The sequence below is a fragment of the Macaca nemestrina genome, chromosome 8 (genome assembly GCF_043159975.1).
Source record: "Macaca nemestrina isolate mMacNem1 chromosome 8, mMacNem.hap1, whole genome shotgun sequence".
Taxonomy (NCBI): domain Eukaryota; kingdom Metazoa; phylum Chordata; class Mammalia; order Primates; family Cercopithecidae; genus Macaca; species Macaca nemestrina.
In genome coordinates this window covers 40,914,099-40,940,841 of record NC_092132.1, presented here as the reverse complement: position 1 = coordinate 40,940,841, position 26,743 = coordinate 40,914,099, and the positions used below count along the sequence as shown (strand labels likewise).

The 26,743-nt window shown below is 35.2% G+C and overlaps 1 protein-coding gene across 2 annotated transcripts in view; it reads right to left on the bottom strand.

The window, feature by feature from the left end:
- Positions 1–3,179: 3,179 nt before the first annotated feature.
- The window catches only part of LOC105476004 (LDL receptor related protein 12), a 92,708-nt gene continuing 69,144 nt past the window's right edge, over positions 3,180–26,743 (bottom strand). For both annotated transcript variants that reach the window (XM_011731564.3, XM_011731565.3), the window contains 5 exons: positions 22,783–22,918; positions 13,253–13,455; positions 10,917–12,021; positions 9,008–9,140; positions 3,180–5,472 (listed from right to left, as the gene is read on the bottom strand). In XM_011731564.3, the coding sequence (XP_011729866.1) occupies positions 4,606–5,472; positions 9,008–9,140; positions 10,917–12,021; positions 13,253–13,455; positions 22,783–22,918 (2,444 nt within the window). In that variant the 3' untranslated portion in view covers positions 3,180–4,605. The remainder of the gene's footprint in view (positions 5,473–9,007; positions 9,141–10,916; positions 12,022–13,252; positions 13,456–22,782; positions 22,919–26,743) is intronic.

The following is a 26,743-nucleotide window of genomic DNA, read 5'->3' as shown; positions in this document are numbered from 1 at the left end:
TATGACATGAGCCAAGAACTGGGCGTCTGGCCCACAGATCCCTTCTGATACAGCTCCTTTTTTTTCCATTCTCTTTCCTACTAATATTGGTGCTCTGACTGACAAGACAAAGGACTGTATCCTGTTGAGAAGACCTAAAATCTGAGTAATCCCTACTAAAATCTGTATCCTGTGAAGAAATAACACACTTTTTAAAAGTGCTCTTGGGACATTTAAAAATTGAAAGACAATAACTGCCCCCCCCAACACATACACTCTTAACATTCTGTTTTTGATGCCATAAAATGAAAAGAATCAGAAAACAAAACTACCACGCACACCAAAAAATTCTCATTATCTAGGAAAAAAAGCAAAGCAAAGAAATCCTTTTATATAACTTTTGGATTAAAGAAGGTATCAAAACTGAAACTTAAGAACATTTAGAAAATAACAGTAATGACATTAATGCAGCCAAATGATTCACCTTAAGCAGTGCTCACACTTAAGTCCGTGTCTTAATCTCTTAAGAATTAAGAAGTAAAAATAAGTAAGTTACATGCTAACTAAACGAGTTAGAAAAAAATAAAATAAATAAACCAAGGAAAGCAAAAGGTAGAAAACTTATGAAAGTGGAAATAAACTAATTAGAAAGAAAAAAAATTACAGAATAGAGACATCCAAGCAGTTTGGGGAAAATAAAAAAATACATAATTTTAAAAATAGGTAAACTGTTAGCTACCTTCATCAAGAAAATAAGGGAGGAACTTTGGGAGGCAGAGGCAGGTGGACCACAAGGTCGGGAGAGCCAGACCATCCTGGCTAACATGGTGAAACCCCGTCTCTACTAAAAATACAAAAAAATTAGCCAGGCGTGATGGTGGGCGCCTGTAGTCCCAGCTACACGGGAGACTGAGGCAGGAGAATGGAGTGAACCCGGGAGGCGGAGCTTGCAGTGAGCAAAGATCGTGCCACTATACTCCAACCTGGGCGACAGCGAGACTCGGTCTCAAAAAAAAAAAAAAAAAAAGAAAATAAGGGAGAAAGCATAATACAAACTAAGGGGCAACATCCACACACAAACAAGAGGAAGAGGTTCCTCAACTAGGCAAATAAATTTGAAAACTTGGATTAAATGGATGGTTCCTGATCCAGATAGGATTTAAAAAAACTACATGGATTACTTAGATGATACCAACAAAGTTGTCAAAAAGCTGCTTGCCAAACATCCACTAAACCCAGATAATTTCACTGAAAATTTTAAGAAACAGAAAATTCCAATCCTATTTAAACTGTTCTAGGGCATGTAAAAGAAGGGAAGTTTCCAAATCCACAAGCATAAAATACTACTTCTCAAAGTGACCATGTGTATGCACACACATACAAACTATAGACTACTGATTAATACAAGTGCAAATATCCTAAATAAAATATGAAGTGCAGTCTAGCAACAGATTAAAAAAATACACATGGCCAAAAAGAATTTATTTAAAGAATGTAATGATAGTGCAAAATTACAAAACATATTAGTAAAATTCATCTTAAAGGATCAAAGGAAAAAAATCATCATCTCCGCAGATGTTGAAAAGGCATGTGATAAAATTAAACATGCAGTTTTTAAAATAGGGATTAGTTGATACTCCTTAATATGATTAAATCTATCTCAACCCAATTCATTATAGCCAGTTATTGAACATTATTTTAGAAGTACTAGACAATGCAATTAACATACAAAGAGGAATGCAAAATGTAACAATGGTTACATTATCAGTGTTTGCTGATGACAGGACTGTGTAGTTGGCAAACACAAAATAATTAAGTGAAATACTATTACAAACAACAAAAAAATGGAATCAGCTAGCCGGGCAGAAAATTAACATAAATAATTAGCCTTTTTATGTACTAAAATTAGGCAAAATTATTAATAGGATTTCATTAATAAAGGCAATAAAATGTAAAAAATTTAAAAAATAAACTCTTATGAGATCTCTGTAAAGTGTAAAATTCATCTGAAGGAAACAACAAAAAACGAATGGGCATGATTTTTAGATAGTGCACCATGGTCTAGATAAAAAGCTTTAACTCATATGATAATGATGTCAAATTCCCCTAAATTAATCTATAAAATTAAAACTGTCTAAAAAAAAAGTACCCATGGATGTTCTGTGGAACTCAACAAATTCTGTCATTCAAATGGAAATATAAATAAGAATATTTGAAACATTTAAAAATCAGTTATTAAAACAATAAAGGATTGGTATAAAAAGAGAAAAGCAGATCAACAGAAGAAAATAGAGTCTAGAAACATACCCAAATAATATGGAAATGTACTATATAAGTTCCATTTCAAATTAGTAAGGAAAGGATCTATTATTTAATAATAATTTTGTGAAAACTAGGTAGTTATCTGGGGGAAAAAAAAAGTGAAGCCCTAAATTCAGGAGAGATCAATGATTTAAATGTAAAAACACAAGTAACAGCAATGCTTGATTTTACTTTTAATATTCAAACTCTAATGATGTATTTTTTCCCTTTGAGAAAAAGTACAGAAAATGTATGCATAGTATGTTACAATTTGCAATACTAAAATATAGCATTGATATGCCTATGTACATATATGGTTATTTCTAGAGAGATATACAAGGATCTGGTACTGGTATATGTCTCTTTCAAGGGAACTGAAAGATGGGTGTTGGGACAGAAGAGGAATTTACATTTTACTATTTGAACCAGGAAGATGTATTAGTTAATTAAAATAATTAAAACATATGCTAGAAAACAAAACCAAAAGCCCTATACTTGATGGTATAGTACTAGGGTGTAAAAGATTATTTGGTAACCCGAATTCTGCCAGTAGAATATACTATGGGGTCTAAAATGTATGTGAAAACAATTTAAAAAGAGAACTGACTGTGTTACTGCATCTTGTGAGATACGTCAACTAAAATGCAGTTAATCCATTAAACTCTCTCATCTTGTGAGATACATCAACTGAAGGGCAGTCTCAAGCAAAGTAATATTCAAGTCCTTAGAAAATTTTACCCTCGACTACTGGTAAAAGCTGCTACTTTACTATAAAGCAGTTAAGGAATGATCTCCTTCCAATCATTTTTATTCTAGATATATTGCATATTTTATGGCCTGAATTTGTATATGCACCACAATTCAATAAAGAACAACTTTGATTTAAAAAGTACCTCAAGGCAATAAAAAAAATCATTTTAATTTTTGATACATATTAAAACATCTTAGTCAGTTCTTCCTGACAGCATAACACAGACAAATACACAAGACTTCAAACATGCTTTAAAATGACATTCAGCAAAGTACTTAAAATTTAATAAATAGCAATAATCACACACAAATACATTTTTCATACTCAATCATTAAACTACTAAAACAGACAGCTAAAGAATAAATAAACAGCAACTGACAATAAAAAAAATATGTCGGGTTTTACAATTTACACTACTTAGAAAGGGGGGGATGATCTGAATGATTTCTCAATTTTCTTTTGAGAGTGTAGCATGATCCCCCCCAGGAATAAAATATATTGAAAAAAAATCACTCTTACAACAATGTATTTCTTAAATACAACAAATAAATATGAAACCAGCAAAGCAATTTCAAGTTGTAATAAAAATGCCCCCCGCCCCCAGCCAAAAGCTATGGAAATATATAGTCGCTGTGGTAGCAAATAATAGTATTTAAAGTGATAGTGCTTGTGCACTAAGCTCATCTGAGACCTTGATATAATTTTAGTGCAAATCCCTAGGGTCCAATACAAGCGCAACCCTGTATTAGGGAAAGACATTACCAGCTGGAACTTATCTTGTACAATTTTTGTACATGTTTTATAAAGTTCAAGATTTAATGCATAGTAGAATATCTTCATCCACTTAATTCTGTTGCTAAATACAGATGAAAAAAGAAATGACTTGGGATTTTAACATTTGGTTTGTACCATGTTAGAGTATTAAAGTCAACATTAGAAAATCTTTATAAAAGAGTTTTGTTTTTGCCAGTAATTTATCTAACTCTGCCTAAATTTCACATCGTTGTATGTTAAACATAAGAGAAAAATTTTTAGACAAAGTTTGTTTCCCTTTGACAAGTTCATATGATAATGAAATCCGATAATGGACAAATGTTAAACGAAAACGCAGGTGAGTATAAGGGTGTTTTTTTTGTACATTAACAACCTTAACATCTAGTATATTAAGTTACAAGATGTGTTGACAAAAGCATAAACGTTTCAATTAAAATAAGGTATTATTTTGTACAAACAAACCATTTAACATAGGATAGATAAAAATGACAATCAAATGAGTTTCAGCAGTCACATTTCTACAGTGAACTACAGTATCAGGATGAAAACAATCAGAAACAAACGAAAGGACATTATTGAACAATATGAATATGTAATGCATTTTTAGCTGCTAAAATAGTAAACTCTAAGTTCATAGAGTTACAAGTTGTCGAATTTAACCATGCAGGCTAACATATAATAGTAAGAAATCACCCTGCATTTTTTTCTTTTTAAACTAAAACTAGTTTAACTGTAAAGTTACAAAATAATAAATGGATATTGCTCCAACTTGTATACAATCTCCCTTATGTGATTCGTACCTAACAAAGTAACAAAGCCTCATCATCACTCGTTTCGTTTTTCAGTGTTACTTCCAAGCAAGTGTCTGGTATCTGGGCAGTGTGGACAATACCACAGCGCTCACAGGGGCCATCTCGATTACTTGGCCTTACTCCAGGGTTTGTTGCACTATATGGTTGTCTAAGCCCTTGTCCTTGATCTGAGGCAAGATCAAGAAGAGGTCTGGAGCAGTCATTCACATCAAAGTCTGAAGATCCATCAGAAACTGGAATTAGCATTTCAACATCATCATCATCTTCTCTTCCACTTACCCCATTATCAAGTTGTCTCAAAGGACTCTGGTTCTGACTTACGGAACTTGATCGTCCTAATGTAAAACGTACCCAACGTAGCCCCTGAGTCATACGACTGAGTGCACTTGTAAGCTGGTGACGTGCTGGACTCACACTTGGGGGTTCCACACTTGTCACATCCCTTCCATTATCTGCATGACCACCTCGGGTACTCTGAGTTGAGGAACTTGCACACGCTCCTACTGTCGCCTCTACTGCCGTTGTGGGAGGGACTTTTTGAGGCAAAGGAGCTGCAACCCCACCAGATGCTCCTGCCGTATCTCTTCTCTCATTTTCTGTGTCTGTATCATCAGACTCCACGGAAAACAAACTTCTGTGAGTATGATTTCTCTCAGGTTCTCTACTGGTACTCTGACTAGGGACAACCTCATCTCCATCTGCTGAGACCAAAGCCAATGACCCAGAATGACGTGATCTTGCAAAATTAAAAATACGGTTCCAAATGTTGCTTGATCTGCCTGCCATAGGAAGCCTGACTGAAGTAAATCCAAGCTGAGATCGTACCGCTAGCCTCAGATTTTCCAAAACAGAAGCCTACAAAAATAAGAAAAGGTCTTAAGATACTTAACAACAAGGTCCTAAGATAAAAAATACCCTTCTCTTAAGAATGTGTTGTGGTTAAAAATTCTGTTACTCATTGTTGCTTGGGTCTAAGGAGGAAAAATTAAATTCTCTTACCTAGGTGGGTTCATCCTACTACAGAATCTAATCTACTAATATAACTTGAATCATTGCTGTGTTTAAAATTTTCTTGCTATTCCATTTTATATATGCAACTTAAAAATGATATTTAGTGTCAACTGTAACAGTTGTTTCAAAATCTCACACCATAATCCAATGTGAAAAGTGTACCAAAGCTAGAAAATAAAATTGATACTTCTGTAACTAGGGACATAGGAGAATCTCCACCATAATTGACGAAGTGACCAAAATGAGTTTGTGAAAACCAGGCCTTTTATCTTTTTTTTTTTTTTAAAAAAAAGAACACATTAGATTTAATTTACAAGGCTGAACTTTCCCAAAACATGTGAAAATTGCATTTCACAGAGTTGCTTCTTAAGGATTTGGTGAATGGATACTGAGGATTTAATTATATTGTCACAAATAAAGGAATTATATTTGTAATACAGCATAGAAGACAAGAAACAAAAGAAGTTAACTTGTTTATATCACTACTCAATGGTATCTAGACATTTAGATTCCTTCTCAATCTTTAAAGTGTTATTTTCTATAGTTTAGTATTAAGCATAAATTATATCATTATTCTCTGAAAGCTAGTTAGCTGTAATTAGTGTATATGAAAGGTTGCCCAACTGAATAAAAAATCTATTCTTTTTTCTAGATGAACAAGTTTAGTTTATTTTTAAAAACCATATAGCATTATATAAGATAGTCTTTAAGCTCCATCTAGTGGTTATAAAAAGAAGTATTCAAACTTGAAATAGCTTTCACCAATCTGGCATTTAGTATTTAAAAATTTTATTTCCAGGAAACAATCTCAAGTTGATATACTCTCCTTCAGATGATGATACTATCTCCTGCCAAAACTCACACCTCTTCCCTTTCCCCTCACAGAAGAAAGAAGGTAGAAAATAAGGAAGATGTCCTCTTATGTTCTGTATCTCTTTGTGGCTGGTATTGCATTTATTTATGCTTTCCATATAGGCCTTTCCATAGTGCCATAAACATAATTTATGATAAGTTAAGAAGCTACTATCATAGGAACATTTCATAGTCTAACTTTAGTAAGGCACAGACTGTCAATAAGAAATTTGGATATCGGCACACATGGATTTGCTATACAGATGAGTAAGATTTTTTACCAATTAAGAAGTACCTAACTACAAATTAAAAAAAAAAAAGAAAGAAAAAGTGGTTCACATTTCTAATGAACTTCTCCACAGATCTGCTCCTCAACAGTGAGCGTGCAAGTTTTAAGGCTTCATGTTGAGCACTATGCTATTATATCCAGCAGTGAACAAAAGGCTCTTCTGTTATCCTTCTCTGTTGTGCTGCTATTAGCCATCAAGATCAACAATGCCTTCAACATACTTTAATGTTGACTTTAACATTTGGTTTGTCATAGTGAAGTGAAACTCTCTACTTAGTTAAAAGTCAGTTTAATTAGGACTGGCAATCTAACATTTTATGAGGGGATCTCATGAATGTTCTAGGAATAATTTCATATACTTCTTCAGTTTATGAAGGAGAAAGCATTCCTCAAAAAGCATTTCTACTTTGAGTGAGATGGTGAATTACATCATTACTTATTTTTTCCAAAAACTGCTATAAAAATTTGATAATTTGTTACCAAAAGCTTCAAAGTTGAGAGTTTAATTTCATTAAATGAATAAAATCTAACTTACCACCCAAAAACATACTTTATTTTAAAATGTTGAAGTAGAATTCTCCCACAAGGGTAAATATAACCTGAGAAACTGGGGTAGTGTGAGGCAATAAAGAATTTAACCTCACCCAAAGCCTTTGTCCTTGGCTTCTGGGTCTCCAAGCCCTTCGACTGTCTTGTCTGAAAGCAGTGTCTTTGCCTGGGGACCTTGGACCAGCCAGATAGTAAAACTGATTTAGAGTGGAAGCTCTGAACCACACCATCAGTGTGATGTAGGGTGAGCGCTTTGGGTCAATCAATCTCTGGATAAGGCTAGAAACTGGGATTGGCCACATGTGCAATTAATCTTGCCTTTGTGCTAGTGCACTAGTACAAACTCCAGACACTGAGGCCTGGGTGAGCTTTCCTGGTTGGTAACACTCCATGCATACTGTCACACATCTGTGTTGACAGAGTAATGCCCTCCTGTCTCTATGGGGAAAGGACAACTGGAAGGTCCATGTTTGGTACCCTTCTGAACTTTGTCCTGTGCATCTTTTCCCTTGGTTAATCTGTATGTTTGTATCCTCTCCCTGTAATAAACTGTAACCACAAGTAAGTTGCTTTCAGTGAGTTTTCTGAGTCTTCCTAGTAAATCACCAAACCTGAAGGGGATTTGGGGAACTCCTTGAATTTGCAATTGGTGTCAGGAATGAGGACATATTGTGTGAACTATGTTCCCTCTGACTTTATGGGGTTTAGGGGTGGTGGGTGGTAGAGAATGAAGTAGATGTGTAAAATTAACCATGATCTGATTCTTATCTAAAAAAAAAAAAACTTTCCCCATAGCAGGGCTGATATAAAGAAGCCACAACTTAGGTTTTTCCTACTTTGCACACAAAATTCCAACCAGTGGAACTTCTGAATGATTTACTTAGGCAATTACATATGGAGAAATGTCTTGAAACTACAAATTCTCACCAAAGATTTCCTAAAAGACTCTAATAAGGTGATAGACTATAATCAGAAATCCCATTTACCAAAAAGGAAATGGTATTCTATTTTGAAAATAATTATATTACTAGGTAAACAATGTTTACCAGTTTTAACTCTAATACTGGAAACAATTTTTATAAATGTTTCTGAATGAATTTGCAATTTAAATGTATAAATCCTTATGCCTAAAATGAATGCTGGCACATTTTTAAGCATGACAAGAAAATGTTTTTAATTGCTGAGAAATTTAAAGAATTCAGAAACATATAATGAATTACTATATAAACAAAATGCTATAAATTGTTAAACACTGTAAAATCAGGCTTGAAGATGTTTTTCCTCAGGTAGAAATGTTAACTTCATTTCAATTACTTTTACTTATAACTAGTTAATCTAGCACGTTATATTACTAGCATATTAATTTTAGTGTTCATTCTTAAATCCTGTAGATGTTCAGGTCAGGTAAAAAATAATTTGCCAAGCTCAATACTTTTGAATTATAATGCACTAAATTATCCTAAACAGTAAAATGCTTCAGACTAGCACAACCACATCAGTGGAATGAAAAATAAACTTTTGTAGTTTGTAGTGTTAAAATGTAATGAAAACTATGACTTCAAATCTTCCATACATTTAAATCCTTGATTGCAAAAATTCTGACAGTCAAGGGTCTTTGCTTTATCATATATACAGGCACAGATTTCATTTTAAGAGGAAATGTAATAGAAACTACACATTGCAATATACCTGATTAGGTGAACAAACAGGAAAATCTTCAACTGGTGGAATTAAACCCTGAGCAATCAATTGTCCATAAGAGGGAGGAGCTTCTCTTCTTAACAATTCTGCTTCCACTCTTGACAACTGTGTTTCAAATGATCTTTGAGAGTAGATGGAAAGAAAAAAGATTAAAAGGGGGAGCTAAGAAAAAGAACAAATTTCCATTATCAGTAATTAAAACAATCTGAATCTTGGCATATTTGATCATTTTAAAGCTTAGTCATTTGACAAACATTTACTGAATATATGTGTTATCCCTACACTAGGAATACAAAGCTGAAGCAAGCAGTCTGTCTTCATGGGGCTTTAAGCTAGTAAAAGCCTGGATCACTGAGTTTTAATGAATGAAAATCCCTGTAAAAGGTAAAGGGAGAAATAATACGAGATTTTACAACTCCTAAGAACACTGTATTTACTGAATATATGTTGAAGCCACCGCGCCCAGCTGGGATCTCTGACTCTTCATTGTGCTCTTTTGTTGCAATGTGGTAAAAAGTTTTCTTGCCATTTACACTTGCCGAAAGAAAAGATGCAGAGGCCAGGTGCGGTGGCTCATGCCTGTAATCCCAGTACTTTGGGAGGCCAAGGCAGGTGGATCACGAAGTCAGGAGTTCGGGACCAGCCTGGTCAACAGAGTGAAACCCCGTCTCTCCTAAAAATACAAAAGATTAGGCAGGCGTGGTGGCAGGCACTTGTAATCCCAGCTACTTGGGAGGCTGAGACAGGAGAATCGCTTGAACCTGGGAGACGGAGTGCAGTGAGCTGAGATTGCACCACTGCACTCCAGCCTGGGTGACAGAGCAAGACTCTGTCTCAAAACAAACAAACAAAAAAAAAAAAAAAGGAAAAAAAAGAAAAGATGCAGTAATGGTTATTACAATACTGTGCATCTGTGTGCCATCTATTAGCCATCTGTTATGTCAAAAGTTCTCTGTTAAATCTATTATTTGTAATTCTCCTGGGACTGAAGGTCATTGTCTCCACAGGGACATCTCTGCCATTAACTTATCTCAGGTCCCATTTACCCTGGATCATACTGAAAACTACTCACTCTGAAGGTCACCCTTTAACAGTTAACCATTTCTTACTAAACTGAGAACTCTGAAGTGCTGTTGTCACTTAACTCTACAACAGGACAATAGTCTTGTGTTCCAATCGTACCTCCTATTAGCCCTTCATACGCATCCTGGGCTCCAGATAAACTGAACCATGTGCTTACTTTTTGAGCAATGCTGGACATTCCTACTTCTATATATTTTCCCAGGTTATTGCTTTAACACCTTTTCCCCTATCTATATTCTACTTATACATTTCAAGTGGCACCTCTCCAATTAAAGCCTTTCCACCTCTCTCCCTTATTAGATTAGGTATTTTTGACTTTATACCATTTTGTTTTACAGCTCTTTACAGCATTACACTTTTGTCATCTTACTCCATGCCCCAATTCCTTCCTCCTAACTGTAAACTGCTTGTGATATTATGCCTTATTCATTTTTCTATTTACCTGTATGCTTTGAACATAGTAGGCTATCACATATCTGGAATTTTTGAATTAGTATTTAGAAAAATACAGGTTAAAACACTAAAACTGAGAGCTGCAGCTTACAATATTCCTATAAAACGGATTAATCTGAAAACAGGAGCTGGTAAATAGATTGCTTTTTCTCATAACTCTAAATATTTAGTTTGTAATGTGTTTGGCCTTTTGAGTCCTGGGCTTTTCACACTAATTTTATACATCATCAACAATCTTTATCCATTTCTAAACTAATATAAAACAAAAATACATTGCTAATCCTCAAAGTACTCATTTCAAATATTTGGGCCTGCTTTTATTGTGGAGAGCATAACCTTATAGTTCTGTCTTGATACTGACCTTCTTTCAAACATTCTCAGAGAATAAAGCTTACAAGTACATCCCAATGCAATGACGAGTAACAGGCCACAGATGAGGCTCCCTATGACGGCAGCAGTGATGACTCTTGTAGGCACGATTACTGGGCAATTCTCTTCATCGCTGCCATCACCACAGTCATCTTGAGAATCACACACCCAACTTTCAAACACGCAACGATTGTTTTTACAATGGAAATTTCCTGGTTGGCAAAAAAAGCAGTTTTTTTCATCTGAGCCATTTGGGCAATGATTCTGGTAGTTGCAGCGATCAGAACGAGGATAACAGACACCGTTTCGGGAACACGGAAATTCTTCCTTCTGGCACATGGTACAATTGATTTCATCCCTTCCATTTGGGCAATGCCAATACCCATCACAACGCTGCTGCTCAGTATAACACCCCCAGTTACCTCCACAGGGTATTTCCCATGGCAAACAGAACCCATCTACTTGGTAAGTAGCATTAAATCCCCTCGCAGCATTCACTTTATCAGCACAAAAATGTACCCTTATCTGTCCAGAAGAAGAAACAACTGTAAGAGGTGCATGAGAATCAAAAGCTGTCAACACACGCAAAAGCTTGTGTGGATTCTCCTCTAATCCATCATATATTTTGACATAATCACCATAACCAGTTCCATCAAGTTTAAAGTCCGTAAAGCGTAAAATGACTTTACGGTGATCACCAGTGTCGATTAACCAGGTGCAATTGCTTCCAGGAGGATAAAAGTCTGGGTAATTGGGAGAATTAAAAGTACCATAAAAATATTTTAGCCACTGCCCACACGTTGGCACATCACAGTCTATCTCATCTCCTAGGTCAAGGCAGTCAATGTTCCCATCACATTTTAAAGATTCGGGGAGGCAAGTGTAAACTTTGGTAAAACGGGATAAACACTGGAACTGGTTGTAAGCACAGGGTTGAAAAGCAGTGGCAGTTGGAGGATTAGCTTCTTTGGCACAGATCTCTTCATCAGAGCTATCTCCACATTCATCCATGTTATTACACTTCCAGGCTTCTGGTATACACTTTCCATTACCACAACGAAACTGATCACAAGCACAGTTTGGTTCCTCAGATTTCCCTGTGAAGATGTGAGTAGAAAGGAGATGGAAAGAGAAGGAGAAAAATTATAATCTTTAAAAGACATAAAACAGCAAGAGCAATATTTTTATAATAAATGTTCATAAAGCCCAAGTGCTAAGAGTTTTAAAAAACAGGTTGGGTTTATATATATATATATATATTTAAAGTTCCAGGGTACATGTGCAGGATGTGCAGGTTTGTTACATGGGTAAACATGTGCCATGGTGGTGTGCTGCACCCATCACCTAGGTATTAAGCCCAGTATGCATTTAGCTCTTTTCCCTAATGCTCTCCCTCCCATCCCACCCTCCCCAAAAGGCCACAATAAATGTGGGGCCTGTGTCCATGTGTTCTCATTGTTCAGGTCCCACTTATAAGTGAAAACATGCAGTGTTTGGTTTTCTGTTCCTGCGTTAGTTTGCTGAGGATAATGGCTTCCAGTTTCATCCATCCATCCAGCTTCCTGCAAAGGACATGATCTCGTTCCTTTTTATGGCTGCATAGTATTCCATGGTGTATAGGTACCAACATTTTCTTTATTCAGTCTATTACTGATGGGCATTTGGGTTGACTCCCTGTCTTTGCTATTGTGAACAGTGCTGCAATCAACATACGTGTGTACGTGTCTTTATAAACAGAATGATTTAACAGATTGGGTTCTAATGACAAATTAGTACTGGCACACTTACTCAACAATTCAACTTGTTAAATGCTTATTGTTATTCCATGAAGATCTTTGCATTTTGATCTAAAAGAGAGGACTAATTCTGAATTATTCACATTTGTATGATCTGGTCATGCTTTTTAGACACAGTTTAAGAAAAGATGTTTTTTTTTCTGAGACTATAAACTATGAAGGTGAAATCTGTTAGGTCTTTTCTTTGGGGGTATAAAAACAATAATTACCACAAAAATACATTCTGAACTAACTTTCTGGATATGAGTAAGCACTTGAGAGATAAAAGGCTATTCTTAGAATAAATGTATTTAAGATGTTTAAAAAGAAAATTAACCTTAGTATATGAAGTTAATCATTTTGTTAGAATTATACAAAACACTTTTTGGAGAACCAGCCTTAGGGTATCTGACTTTAGCTTCTAATCCTCAATCTCAGCTGCCTCGAGGGCCTACTCCTAATTAAATGAACATTATTTAGAAGATTAGCTCCAAAGTGACAGAGCAGTTAATACCATAAAATTCAGTTCAATCTTTCTTATTTAAAAACACACCTGAAAAATATGCCAGTCTGAAACCCTTTCTAGAGACGCTGTCATCTGAATGAAACCTAATCCAGATGTGGTCTTGTGAGGAGATATACGGAGGTGGAATTGTGGAACCACAAGCTCTGTAACTTTCAATATTCTTGTATGTTTCTATTGTCAACCAGTCCAAACTGCACCTTCTGGATCCTTGAATATCAAAATCCTGAAAACTGGGGGAAAAAAAAAATCAGAAATGTCTATTAAAAAGGCAATTTTGGAAAAAAAATCATATTACAATGTAACTGAGGATATTATTATAAGCTTCCATATATTGACCGACTCTCCTGGGTCTTCCAGGCATACAACCATATCATTAGCAAATAATAATACTAATTCTATGTTCCTCATATATGTATTTCTTCTCCAGATTGTAGAAAAATACTTCTTCACAAGTAATGCCAGTTTCAAAATAATGTTAAAAAAACAGGTGACAGGTGGCACCTTTTCTTTTTCTTCTCTGTGTGCATGGTTGGGAAAGACTACTTCTAACTCAGAACATCCTGAATTGTTCTGTGTTCCAACCAGAATCACCTCTCCCCAATCTGATGAACTGAAGTAAACACAGAGAAACTCAGCCTTCTCTTAGATTAATACTTGCTTAATAAAAAGTTTGCAGCTGACATTCTTAGGAGAGTAATGAGCACAAATCTGAGCAAGGTAAAAGACTGAAAAAGGAACACATGAAAAATGTTTTTGGTGAAAAGTCCCTGAGTTTGGGAATACTTTTTTACATAAATCACTTTATAGCCAAATACTATCTTGTAGTTAATAAAATGTGGGCATAAGTATAGGTCAAAAGCATCAAATAAATAAAAGCACATAGAAAATTAGTCATTGCTTATGAAAAAAAGAGAAACCAAAATATAGTTTTACAGTATCTGAACATGTCTCACCAAAAAGTAAAGATCTGACTTTATCTTCTTGCCTTTGCCTTATAACTAAGTGATAGTAAAGTTAATTACCCAAGGATTATTATATCAGAATGTTTCTTCTTCAAATATTCTGAATAACTAACAAAAGCTGATAGACAATTTGATTGTTTCCAGGTTTGCACTATTATGAACTATGCTTTAAAAACTACTGACCAGGCATGGTGGCTCACACCTGTAAACCTAGAACTTTGGGAGGCTGAGGTGGGCAGATCACGAAGTCAGGAGTTTGAGACCAGCCTGGCCATGGTGAAACTCCATGTCTACTAAAAATACAAAAATTAGCCAGGCATGGTGGTGTGTGCCTGTAGTGCTGGCTACTCAGGAGGCTGATGCAGGAGAATCTCTTGAACCAGGGAGGCAGAGGTTGCAGTGAGCTGAGATTGCGCCACTGCACGCCAGCCTGGGCGACAGAGCGAGACTCTGTCTCAAAACAAAACAAAACCTCCTTATACATGTACATATCTCTCTTACACACAAGAACAATAAATTCTCTAGGACAAACTGTTCTAGAACTAGTATTGCTAGGTCAGAAGAATAATTCCTCTTTAAATCTGACAGATCCTGGCAAAACATGTTTATATGAACTTACAATTCTACCAAGTCTGTACCGTATATCCCATACATTTAGCAAAATGACATATTCTATTTTTTAAAATGTTTTGCCAGTTAGGTAGACAAAAGAGATTTATCACTTCTATTTTGCATGTCTTTATTTACTGAGATTGAAATGCCTTTCCAATTTACTGGTTATTTCTATTTCTTTTACTCCAAATTGCCTTGTTTTTCAAATTACCTCCTTTATTCATTAATATTTCTTATTTAAGAACTCTACATATTATAAACATGAGTTACTTGGGGGCATGTCTATTATGTAAGACATGTCATATCCACCTACATCCACATTCTTTCTCTCCAGCAGTCAATGTGGTCAGTCTTTTTCATTTTAGTCTCACTGAGGGGTGGTATCTTTTATTGCGGTTTTATGCACACTTCCCTGAAGACAAATTTGCTGAACATCTTTTCATGTGATTGTTGGCCATTTTTATATCTTCTGTGTAAGAATCTGTTCATGTCTTTTGCCCATTAAAACAAAAAAGTTATAAAAATCCCTTTTATATTCTTGGCCAGGCATGGTAGCTCATGCCTGTAATCCCAGCACTGTGGGAGGCTGAGGTGGGCAGATCACTTGAGGTCAGGAGTTCGAGACCAGCCTGGCCAAACAACATGATGAAACTCCTTCTCTACTGAAAATACAAAAATTAGCTGAGTGTGGTGGTGCAGGCTTGTAATCCCAGCTACTCGGGAGGCTGAGGCAGGAGAATTGCTTGAACCTGGGAGGTGGAGGTTGTAGTGAGCTCAGATCACACCACTGCACCCCAGCCTGGGTGACAGAACAAAACTCTGTCTCAAAAAAAAAAAAAAAGGATTCAAGTCCTTTGTTAGATATGTGTATTGCTAATATTTTCTTCCAGTCTATGGTTTTGTCTTTTCATTTTCTTAATGGAACCTTTTAATGAGCAGACATTTAAAATTTTAGTCTTGATGAAGTCTAATTTATTATTTTTGCTTTATGTTTAGTGCGTTTAGTGTCCTAAGATATCTTGGTGTTTCCAAATATCTCAACGATGTTCAACTACTTTTTAAGTATTTCAGAGTTTTAGTTTTTACATTTATAGCTGAGATTTATATAAATTAATTTTTGTGTGTTTTCAAGTAGAAAATGAGATTTTTTTTTTCTTACATTTATCTAGAACATAGAAGATACTAATTTTTGTTCTATCACACAGTTAAATTAGTCTGATGACCATGAACTTGAGGAGGTTGGGTTTTTTTATACTTTAAAGCGAGTTTGTTTCTGCTCTGCCCTTAGTCTCAGGGAGAATTCTTAGTTTAAGGACACTGTCTTTACTTGTAAAGTATGACACACAGAGTTTCATTAAAAATCTCAAGGCATTTATTTATGAAGCCCTATACTGGGTCTCGCCTGTGATGGACAGGATTCAAACTCCACATACTGCCTCTGCTGTGGCGCACAGCAGCTGAAATCATATAGTCTTTTCAGCCTTCCCGCTGTTACTTTCCAGCGGGTTCCTCGGAGTCTTCTTTATGCACACACAATTCATGGGTCAGCTAAGGATCTGAGAATAATTTAAATGCAGTTACTTTCCAGTTTGTGGTTCTCTCCTTTCCAGGAGTTACCTTATTAATTAATTTCCAGTTACTGTTGCAGCCTCAACTGCATCCTGACACCTCAAGCTAACAAGACCATGGTGATGTGCTTGAGTTCCAGTCACTCCACGTTGCACGGACTGGCAAGAATCTTCAGAGAACTGGTAGGAAACAAGCCTATCTCACGAAGAGTGGTTCCTTCTTTCAGGGGTGGAATACTCTCCAGTTTTTGCCAGTTTCTTATTACTCTCCAGATCCTTCAAATAGTTCGTTTTAAAATATTTTATCCAAACTTTATAGCTCTTGTTTATGGGAGGCCTAGTCCCATTCAAACTAGGGAATCCCTTAATAAACTTTTAGTCCACTAAACATTTAAGATTCATGAAGGCAAAGGCTGGGAGAGGTGGCTCATGCCTGTAATCCCAGCACTCTGGGAGGCCGAGGTGGGTGGATCACCTGAGGTCAGAAGTTTGAGACCAACCTGGCCAACATGGTGAAACCCCATCTCTACTAAAATTCAAAAATTAATTGAGCGTGGTTTTTAATTTTAGTCTTGATGAAGTCTAATTTTTTATTTTTGCTTTATGTTTAGTGCATTTAGTGTCCTCTCTAAGATACCTTGGTGTTTCCAAAGATCCCAAAGATGTTCAACTATTTTTTAAGTATTTCAGAGTTTTAGTTTTTACACACCTGTAATCCCAGCTACTCAGGAGGCTGAGGCAGGAGAATTGCTTGAACCCGGGAGGCAGAGGTTGCAGTGAGCCGAGATGGCACCACTGCACTCCAGCCTGGGTGACAAAGTGAGACACTATCTCTCAAAAAAAAAAAAAAAAAAAAAATTCATGAAAGCAGAAACATTGTCTAGAATAAGAAATAATAAGTATCTGTTCATGTATACCCTATTTGATTTAGTTTGCTAATTCATTTAGGATTTTTAAATGAATAAGTAAAATTACTTTTTGGTTTTTTAAATGCTTCATAATAATTTCTGTAATAAAAGCACTGTTGATGTATTTGTGCTGTGTGCCTATTTAGAATATATTGAGTCAGGGAGAGAGTTTCAATTTCTTAATGTTTTTTGGTTTAATCAGTGTTTCTTAAACTTTTGATCATTTAAATTTTCTTGGAAAATTGATTTTATGTTGATAGTAAATTTTATTACTACAAAGCTCTGTACACAGTACTTTCATACAATTTAAAGACATTTTTTCCTATCTGTGATCTTTAAGTTTGCTTTAAACTGCTTAAAACAAACATATAATTAGCAAATAAAAGTTTTCTCTTCCTTGCCATTTTTTTTATATCACCTATTTCTATCTATTGCACTGTTGCATTGACTAAGAATTCTACTATAACCAGTAAAAGCACACATTTTTGTCTTGGTCCTTGGTGCTAAAATTAACTTTGACATTAAATTTGCTTTTTTAAATTTTTTAACAGACATCCTTTACCAGGTTAAGGAAATTCCTTTTCTATTCATTTGGTAAAACTTGCCTATAAAACTAGTTCTAGAGTCTTAATTTGAATGCTGATTCAACTTCTTCAATGGCTACTGATTCATCAGCTTTCTAATTCTTCTTGAATCAATTTTAGTAATATAAATTTTCTTTAAAAAATCCAATTAATCTACTTGTATAAAAGTATTAACATAAAACTGCTTATAATATTCTTATGACATTAAAAATGTTATGTTTATAGACACTTTTGCTCTTTTTATCTTCTTTTTCTTCAGTTTTGCTTTGAGTTTTATCTATTTTCCTGAGTTTTTCAGAAAGTCAGCTTTTTGTTTTATTGAATTTTATTATTTTCCTGGCCTTTACTTCTACTTTAAAATTTACCCTGTAATTCTTTTCCTTTCCTCAGTTAAATGCTGAGCTTATTTATTTTCTAAATTTTAAATCAATGCATTAAAGTAGTAAACTTTCCTAAGTATTCTTTCAATGTATTCTAACAGCTTTAATATGTATTACTTTCACTATGGTTATTTTAAAACCATTTAGTCCCATTGTGATTTCCTCTTTAATTCAGGAGTTATTTAAGAATATATTTCTAAACATACAGGTTTTATTTTTTTTCCTTTATTTTAATTGCACTGTGGTAACAAAACACAATCTGAATGATGTAGTCTTTGAAATGTATTGAGTTCCTTTGTGATTTAAAACATAATCAATTTTTATAAATGTTTCACAGGCTTTTGAAAAGAATGTGTATTTTCTGTTGAAATAAGTATTAAAGGTGTGTTAAAAATCTCCCATTGGAATTGTGGATTGGTCAAATTTGCTGGGCAATTCTCCACATTTTGCTTTGCATGTATTTCAGGCTATGTAGTTAGGTACATGAAATTTACTGCTGTTTTTTTTTTCCTGGTAGATCACCCTAATTGTTACTAGTATTTTATGCCTTAAGCTCAATTACAATGGATGTTAATCTTCCTAGACTAGCTTTCTCTTGATGAGTAGCTCCAAAGCCAACCTCTTCTATCCCCTTGTTTTGTTTTTGTTTATTTTTGAGACAAGGTCTCACTCTTCCACCCAGGCTGCAGTGCAGTGGTACATTCATGGCTCACTGCAGCCTCAACCTCCTGTGCTCAGGTGATCGTCCCACCTCAGCCTCCTGAGTAGCTGGGACCACAGGCAATGAGCCATCATGCCCAGCTAGTTTTTTGTATTTTTGGTAGAGACAGGGTTTCAACCACGTTGTCCAGGCTGGTCTCAAATTCCTGAGCCTACCTTGGCCTCCCAAAGTGCTAGTATTACAGGCACGAGCCATAGCGTCTACCCCATCTCCTCGTTTTTAGACATTCTCTATTAGTTTTAAGTGTGTTACAAACTTTCTACTTGGGAGAGAGTTCTCATTTTCCTCTTTTCCTCCTTTTTTTTTTTTTGAGACAGGGTTTCACTCTGTTACCCAGACTGGAGTGCAGTGGCACGATCTTGGCTCTGTAACCTCCACCTCCCGGGTTCAAGCAATTCTCATACCTCAGCCTCCTGAGTAGCTAGAATTACAGGTGTCTGCCACCATGCCCAGCTAATTTTTGTATTTTTAGTAGAGATGAGGTTTCATTATGTTGGCCAGGCTGGTCTCAAAGTGATCGTGACCTCAAGTGATCAGCCCTCCTCAGCCTCCCAAAGTGCTGGGATTACAGGAGTGAGCCATCACATCTAGCCTTTTTGTGAATATATTTTTAAAGTTGCTTTTCCTCTATTAACTGCTCAATATTACTTCTATTTTTAATCAGTGGCTACCTTTTGATACTTTAATTGAAATGCTAAAACACACTTTTTTTCTAATAAAGGCCAAGTAAGAGTATTCAATGTTTCTCCTGTCCCCTCAAAAATCACAAATTGGTTGGAAACAATTTACACCTTTATTTTCACTAACCTTTTATTAAAATTTAGCATTTCCTTCACTTATAAACAACAAACCATGACAGTATTTATACCACCGGCCACTCCACCACTATTCAAAATTAGAGATATTTTTATGTTACATTTCAGTTTTTACAGGTATCTAAAAATACTATTTACACTTACATTTTTTTCTTTGAAATTAACCATCACTTGATTTTGTTAATGTGTTAATAAATAAGCATATATTACTACATTACAAATATTACAAAATATCTGATAGCTGTACTTTAATATAATTGGTTCCCTTTGTAATGCTATGTATTTTTTTAAATGAATTTAAACATATTAATCTGGGAAAGAATACATAGGTTTTACCAGACTATTAGGTGTTCATGGCATAAAGAAAGTTGAGAAATAATCCCTGACAGAATACATCTTAAAACGTTTGGAGTAAATCTGAGTTCCAACTTAATTTTGCTTGGCTGTTTTTCTCACCATTCAATTTTTTCACACATTCTGGAATTTCGGTTTAGAAGTTTATTTTATGGAAGTTTTTTGGTTTTCTCTCTCTTTTTTAACCCTCTCTTCCTTTATGTTCCCCTGCTTGGGTCTATATTCCAGAGTAAGTCTTAAATGATGGTTCAGAGTATTAAAGATCCTGTCATGGAGTCAGCAGGTGACATAGTTATTCATGTTTGTTAGGTTATGCCCTTTCAGCTCTCTAAGCTCTCAGCCCCATATAAATTCAGGCTGTGGTTGGTGGAAGATTTTTCAGCCTCCTGTCTTGAGCAAAATTGCCTGTCCCTAGTCCTTGGCTTCAAGCAGGGTGCTGGTATTCAATCCTCTCTTCCCCATGGATAAGGTGGCCTTTGTTGATTGTAGTGGGTTCCAAGGGAGAGGAATGAAGTAAAAATGCCTTTATTTCACCATCTTAAGCAAGTTTTATACAGCTAGCTCTCAGTATTGTTTGTTTTTACTCCAGAACTTTAGTTTCCCTCTTCTATCCAGATCTAAAAAATCATATTTCCAATTCCATTTTACTAAGAATTTAAAATTTTTATGTTAAATTCAGGAATGAAGGCTGATTTTCTTTTTTACCAAGATGCTTTAAAGCATCTAGGTATACTAGATAATCACATACTTTTTCTTTTGACTTGTTAACTTGGTAAGTTAATTTAATATTTCCTAATACTGACTCATTTGTATGTCTAAAAGAGCTACATTTAATTATGCATATGATTCTTTTGAATCATTTAAGATTATGCATTGATAATCATATGTAAAACTTGTCTTTGTGTATATGCATGTGTGTCATCTTTTTAAAGTTATGGTATTAACATGATAATGACTTCAGTAAAGAATTTGAACAATTACTAAAATCACCTTCTGGTCTGTATACATCCAAATTCACTGCTCCCTTCCAGAATTGAGGAAATTCTCCTTTAGCTGTAGAGCTCACTTCAATTTTATTCTGCATTTTAGTACTGTGCTTGGTTTTCAGTGTATTTTACTTCACGAAATCTCAAGGATCCAATACATTATCAAAACCAGATGGCAGTATTTCAATGTAATCTCTTCTGTGCTGGTAAGATTTTCAAGTTTTACAAAACTGAACTATAAGCTGTAAGTTTAATTTTTAGGTTAAAAGGTGAAGGTCTCTATAAATTCTAGTTTTATGCTAACAAACTCCCAATATGTGGTAAAAATGTTATTTTGCAAACACACAGTCATACAACAAGTAACAGAAAATAGGTATATTTACATTTCAACACTGACACTGTTACAGAAAGATAACCTTAATGGTGCATTCTACCACTCAATCAGGCAAGAGAAAAACACTGCCTGGAGGAGGAGAATAACAGCTTTTGTATGTGCCAAGCTCCAGGGTTCCAGAAGAGGTAATGTAGGGTACAGGAAAATAAAAGGAAAACAAACTATTGCCCTTGTTTATGGCTTCCACCAAAAAAAGGAGATAGATGACAGTTATGCTTCTCAGGAGAGACTGGTTTCCTCATTAGTTAATATATACAAAAAAGGAAGACGAAAAAAGATGAGAAAGTAGGCTAAATGTATAAGTCTTATTTTAAAAATGTAAAATGAAGGAATTTGAGTTTATGATCTCCAAAGTCTCTTCTAAATCTAAAATTCTATGCCTCCTACCCATACAATGTTACACACGAAAGCACGTTGAAGGTGCCTTTGTGCTACACTGTCTCTGTGATGGAAATGACATTCTTATTTGTGTTTTGTTCCAACTGCAGTTCTTCATTCAGGCACACTATTTTTTCCCCCGCCGTAGGTAACATTTTTTTCCTAATGGCCTTGATAGAATTTTCCTAAGCAAGCAATATCTAGTTCTACTAAATATATTCTTTACAATCTTATTCCCATACTGTTTTTTTCTGCAAGTAATTTGCTAAATGTTTTAAAATTTAATCTTAACCTTCCTTATTTATATGTCACATTTATTCTTAGAATCTTAAACTTATGGTTATTTCCCTTAAGAAAGCCTTTCATTTGTATTCTTAACAAATGCTCTTTTGTTTCGAAGTTACAATAAAAGATTTTTCTAGATATAGTAACTCTCCATTATCAGCTTGTTTCAAGTTTTATACATACATACACATATACAGACATGCATGACAATCGTGTTTTAACTTATTTAGGTAGAAGGCTCTACTAATGAGACAAAGGTTAAGGGCTCGATATCCAAGTGAATTATTGAGTTTTGTTTATTTGTTTGTTCCACTGCCAAAGATTAGTCTTGACCCTAATAGGCTATTTTGCAAATGTGTATCTTTTGTTAAAAAGCAGCTTAGAAGAATATAGATGATTCAATGCAAATACATTACCACCCTTAGAAAATAGTCAAAACACATACCAGATGGGCTGTTATTCTTACTCTTAAGATGACACCATTAGCTGTTCTTTATCACATCTCCTGAAAAGACTTCTTTTTATATTACTGCATGTTAAGTAATAATAAATGAAAATGGAATTTATGTTTTATAATAAATTATGTAGTAATACAGAAAGGTAGAATTACCTTATAGTAATGATTTCGCCTGGGTTTGCCCTTATGAACCAGCTACAGTTGATTTTTGCAGGATATTCAGAAGGCCAGCCTGGGCTTGTGATTATGCCACTTGGTGCTCGAATTTGCTCTGGAGTCTCTCCACAAGCTGGAAGACAGCCAAAGCAATCTTTGCTTATTATTATACATTCAAAATAGTACTAGGTAAGTCAGTGTTTATTTTTTAAAAACCAAAAAACTTTACACATCAAATAATATCCAATAAGATATGGTAGTATCAACTTTAAAAAGTTATTATTCTAATGAGATATTTCAATTTCCTCCCTTTTAGATAAAGTTTCTTATTCCAATTAAATAGAGTAGCCCCACTTGTTGGACATTTTGCTTTCCATTGTTCAGTTACTTGGAGTCAACAGTGGTCTGAAAATATTAAATGGAAAATTCCAGAAATAAACAACTCTTAAGTTTTAAATTGTGTGCTGTTCTGAGTAGTGATGACATCTCTTGCTGTGCCGCTCTGTCCCTCCTGGGACATGAATCTCCCCTTTGTCCAGTGTATCCACGCTGTGTATGCTACCCACCCATTAGTTACTTAGTAGCCATCTCAGTTATGAGATCAACTGTCACAGTATTAAAGTGCTTGTGTTCGCATCACCCTTATTTTGCCATTATGAATGGTCTCAAAGCACAAAAGCAGTGATGCTGGTAATTCAGATATGTCAAAGAGAGGCTGTAAAGTGCTTCCATTAAGTGAAAAGGTGAAAGTTCTCAACAACAGAAAAAAAATCATATGCTGAGGTGTCTGAGCTCTAAAGAAAGAATGAATCTTATATCCATGAAATTACAAAGAAGGAAAAAGAAATTCACGCTAGTTTTGCTGTGATACCTCAAACTGCAAAAGTTAATGGCCACAGTGCCTAAGTGCTTAGTTAAGATGGAAAAGGCATTATATTGGACAGCAATCAGGTTTGGTACTCTGCAGTTTCAGGTATTCACTGGGGATCTTGAAGGTATCCCCCACAGATAAGGAGGGACTACCGTACATGTTTTGGGCAGGCAAGGAAATTTCCACCTGGATCACTGAATGAGTTCAAGATTACTGGCTTTGGCCATAGAGATTGATCTATCCATCTACCCATCTTTTTTCAAAACTCATCTTTCAAGTTTATTTTCTTTGTCATAAACTACCTTTCCAATATTTGCTCACCTACTTTGTTTACATCCTTAGGAGCATAATGCTGCTTTTAGGGTACTCTAAATAAGCCTAACAATAAGATGCTGGATTGTAATTTTTGTTAAGAAGTTAGTGGACGTTTGAATAAAGATAGTAAAACATTCAAAATTACTGCAAAGCAGTTCTTCAATTTATTCCATTAATACTTCCAAGCTATTTATTACAGTGTTATTAATGATTCCTACATTATTTAAAAGTAAAATCTTGAAATAGTGCTTAAAATATCATCATGTGATTAGATATCTGCATATCACAGAGGAAAATCTTCATGCATATAGAATAACTTAAAACTAATACCAATACTTTCCTGGATTATTCTTGCATTATCTGGAACTCTCGTTGTAAATAGTTAACATTGTCCAGAATTCAGTTGATAATGTGACAATTTATTCTCTCTCAATTAAATACGTGATGTTTAAGCCTTTAGTAGAATTTAAAATCCTAGAACCTCTTATTTAATACAACTTCAACAAATTAGATTACTTGATTTTAAAGTAACAGCAGATTAGAAGCAGAAAATTAGAAGTGGGGAGAGTAGCTGCCAGGGATACATAAACAGTTATCAGAAGTGATGAGTAAGTTTTCAGAAACACAATAAACAGTACATACTAAACTCAAAAACCATGAGCTCATAATTTACACATTATTGCCTGTCTCTCAAAAGGTAAGACTGTTGTATATTGTCATAATAAATTAATATTCATACTGATCTAAGAGTTGTTAAGTGAATAATGAATCGGTATAGGCAAAATGACTGGTATAATACACGGCCTGCACTCCAGTGCTTTTTAAGTTCAGCTGTAGTTTAAAAATCAGGTAACCCAAGAGATGGCCAAATATCACTATTACAATTGTAACTTGGAAAAATAACTTTTTTTTTTTTTTTTTTTTTAGATGGAGTCTTGCTCTGTCTCCAGGCTGGATGGGGTACAGTGGTGCAAACTCGGCTCACTACAACCTCCGCTTCCCGGGTTCAAACAATTCTCCTGCCTCAGCCTCCCGAGTAGCTGGGACTACAGGCGCGAGCCACTACACCCAGCTAATTTTTGTATTTTCAGTAGAGAAGAGGTTTCACCAGGTTGGCCAGGATGGTCTTGATCTCTTGACCTCATGATCTTCCTGCCTCGGCCTCCCAAAGTGCTGGGATTACAGGCGTAAGCCACCATGCCCAGCATTTTTTTTTTTTTAAAGAGATGAGATCTCACTATGTTGCCCAGGCTGGAGTGCAGTAGCTATTCACAGGCATTAGCACAGAACACTACAGCCTTGAATTCTTGGGCTCAGGTGATCCTCTTGCCTTAGCTTCCTCAGTAGCTGGGACAACAAAGAGCATGTCACCATGCACGGCAATTTTTTTTTTTTCCCGTAACAAAGCTTATACTCTGTTCAATTTAGGTTAAGAATGCTAGGAAGTATACTATGTAATTTAAAGAATTTTATCCATAATGATCAAAATGAAACAAGCTATGTTACTTAAAGTCAATCCTTATTTCTATAGAATAACCTATTCCCTGAAGAAAACATGCCATCAGAGCCTTAAAAGTATATTCTACTGCAGAAAAAAAGTTCGTATCTAAAAATGGATCTGCCCTGGAATCAGGGTCCACTGCCAAAGGGAATCTGTTTTGAATCGCTTTCAGAACAGATTGATAGCATACAGCACACAGATACATCAAGGGCTTAGCATTCATCTCATTGCCAAGGCATAGTCAAAGCTTCCCTTTTTTTTTTTTGCTGCTGTTTCATTAGTAAATCTCCCTGACAAAAAATTTTTAATTTTAATAAATGATGTTTTAGAAAAAGACTAAATATATTCAAATGTAATTCTTTTTTAAGAGTTTATTAATAATAAACTGCCAGTTTGCTTCCACTTTGCTCTGAGTTATTATTACAATAATTTAATAAAAGGATAGCTAAGTTATTTATAACACCTTCTTTTCTCCTGGACACGGTGAAACCCTGTCTCTACTAAAAATACAAAAATTAGCTGGGTGTGGTGGTGCGCCTGTAGTCCCAGCTACTCAGGAGGCTGAGGAAGGAGAATCGCTTGAACCTGAGTGATATTTTTTTAGATGGAGTCTCGCTCTGTCTCCAGACTGGATGGAGTACAGTCTGGAGTACTGAGGGGCGGAGGCTGCGGTAAGCTGAGATAGCGCCACTGCACTCCAGCCTGGTGACAGAGCGAGACTTTTCATTATCTCCTACCATAGCATTATGGAGTCGTAGTAAGCTAAAGGAAATCTCAAGTTCATGAAAATATAAACAAACATATAAATAAACAGCCAAAAACAATCATTACCCTTTCCCCAGAATATGGAAAATTGTTCATTTGTATTAATTCATTGAATTAATGTAAGATTCACCTACATTAAAGAGAATACAATTTTGAGTTAAATTACATTCAACTCAGAATTATAACGCTGTACTAGCATATTAAGTACTCAACTATTTATTAAATGGTTTAACAGCAGTGACATACAGCCAAAAACAAGGTGGGAGTAATCTATGACAAAGAACATTCCTAACCTTTGACTAAATCGATATTCTAATTATAGGGAAAAACTAGAAAGAATTTTATTAGGTTTTGTTTTAGGAAAAAAATTTCAAGTACATGAGAAACCCATAGGTGGTGCTCTTATACCAAAAACCGAAGATTCTAGTATGGTACTCAAAAATACATTTTGTGAATATTTTATTTTCATACAACTGCCCAAGGATAAGACATACCACCCCTAAATA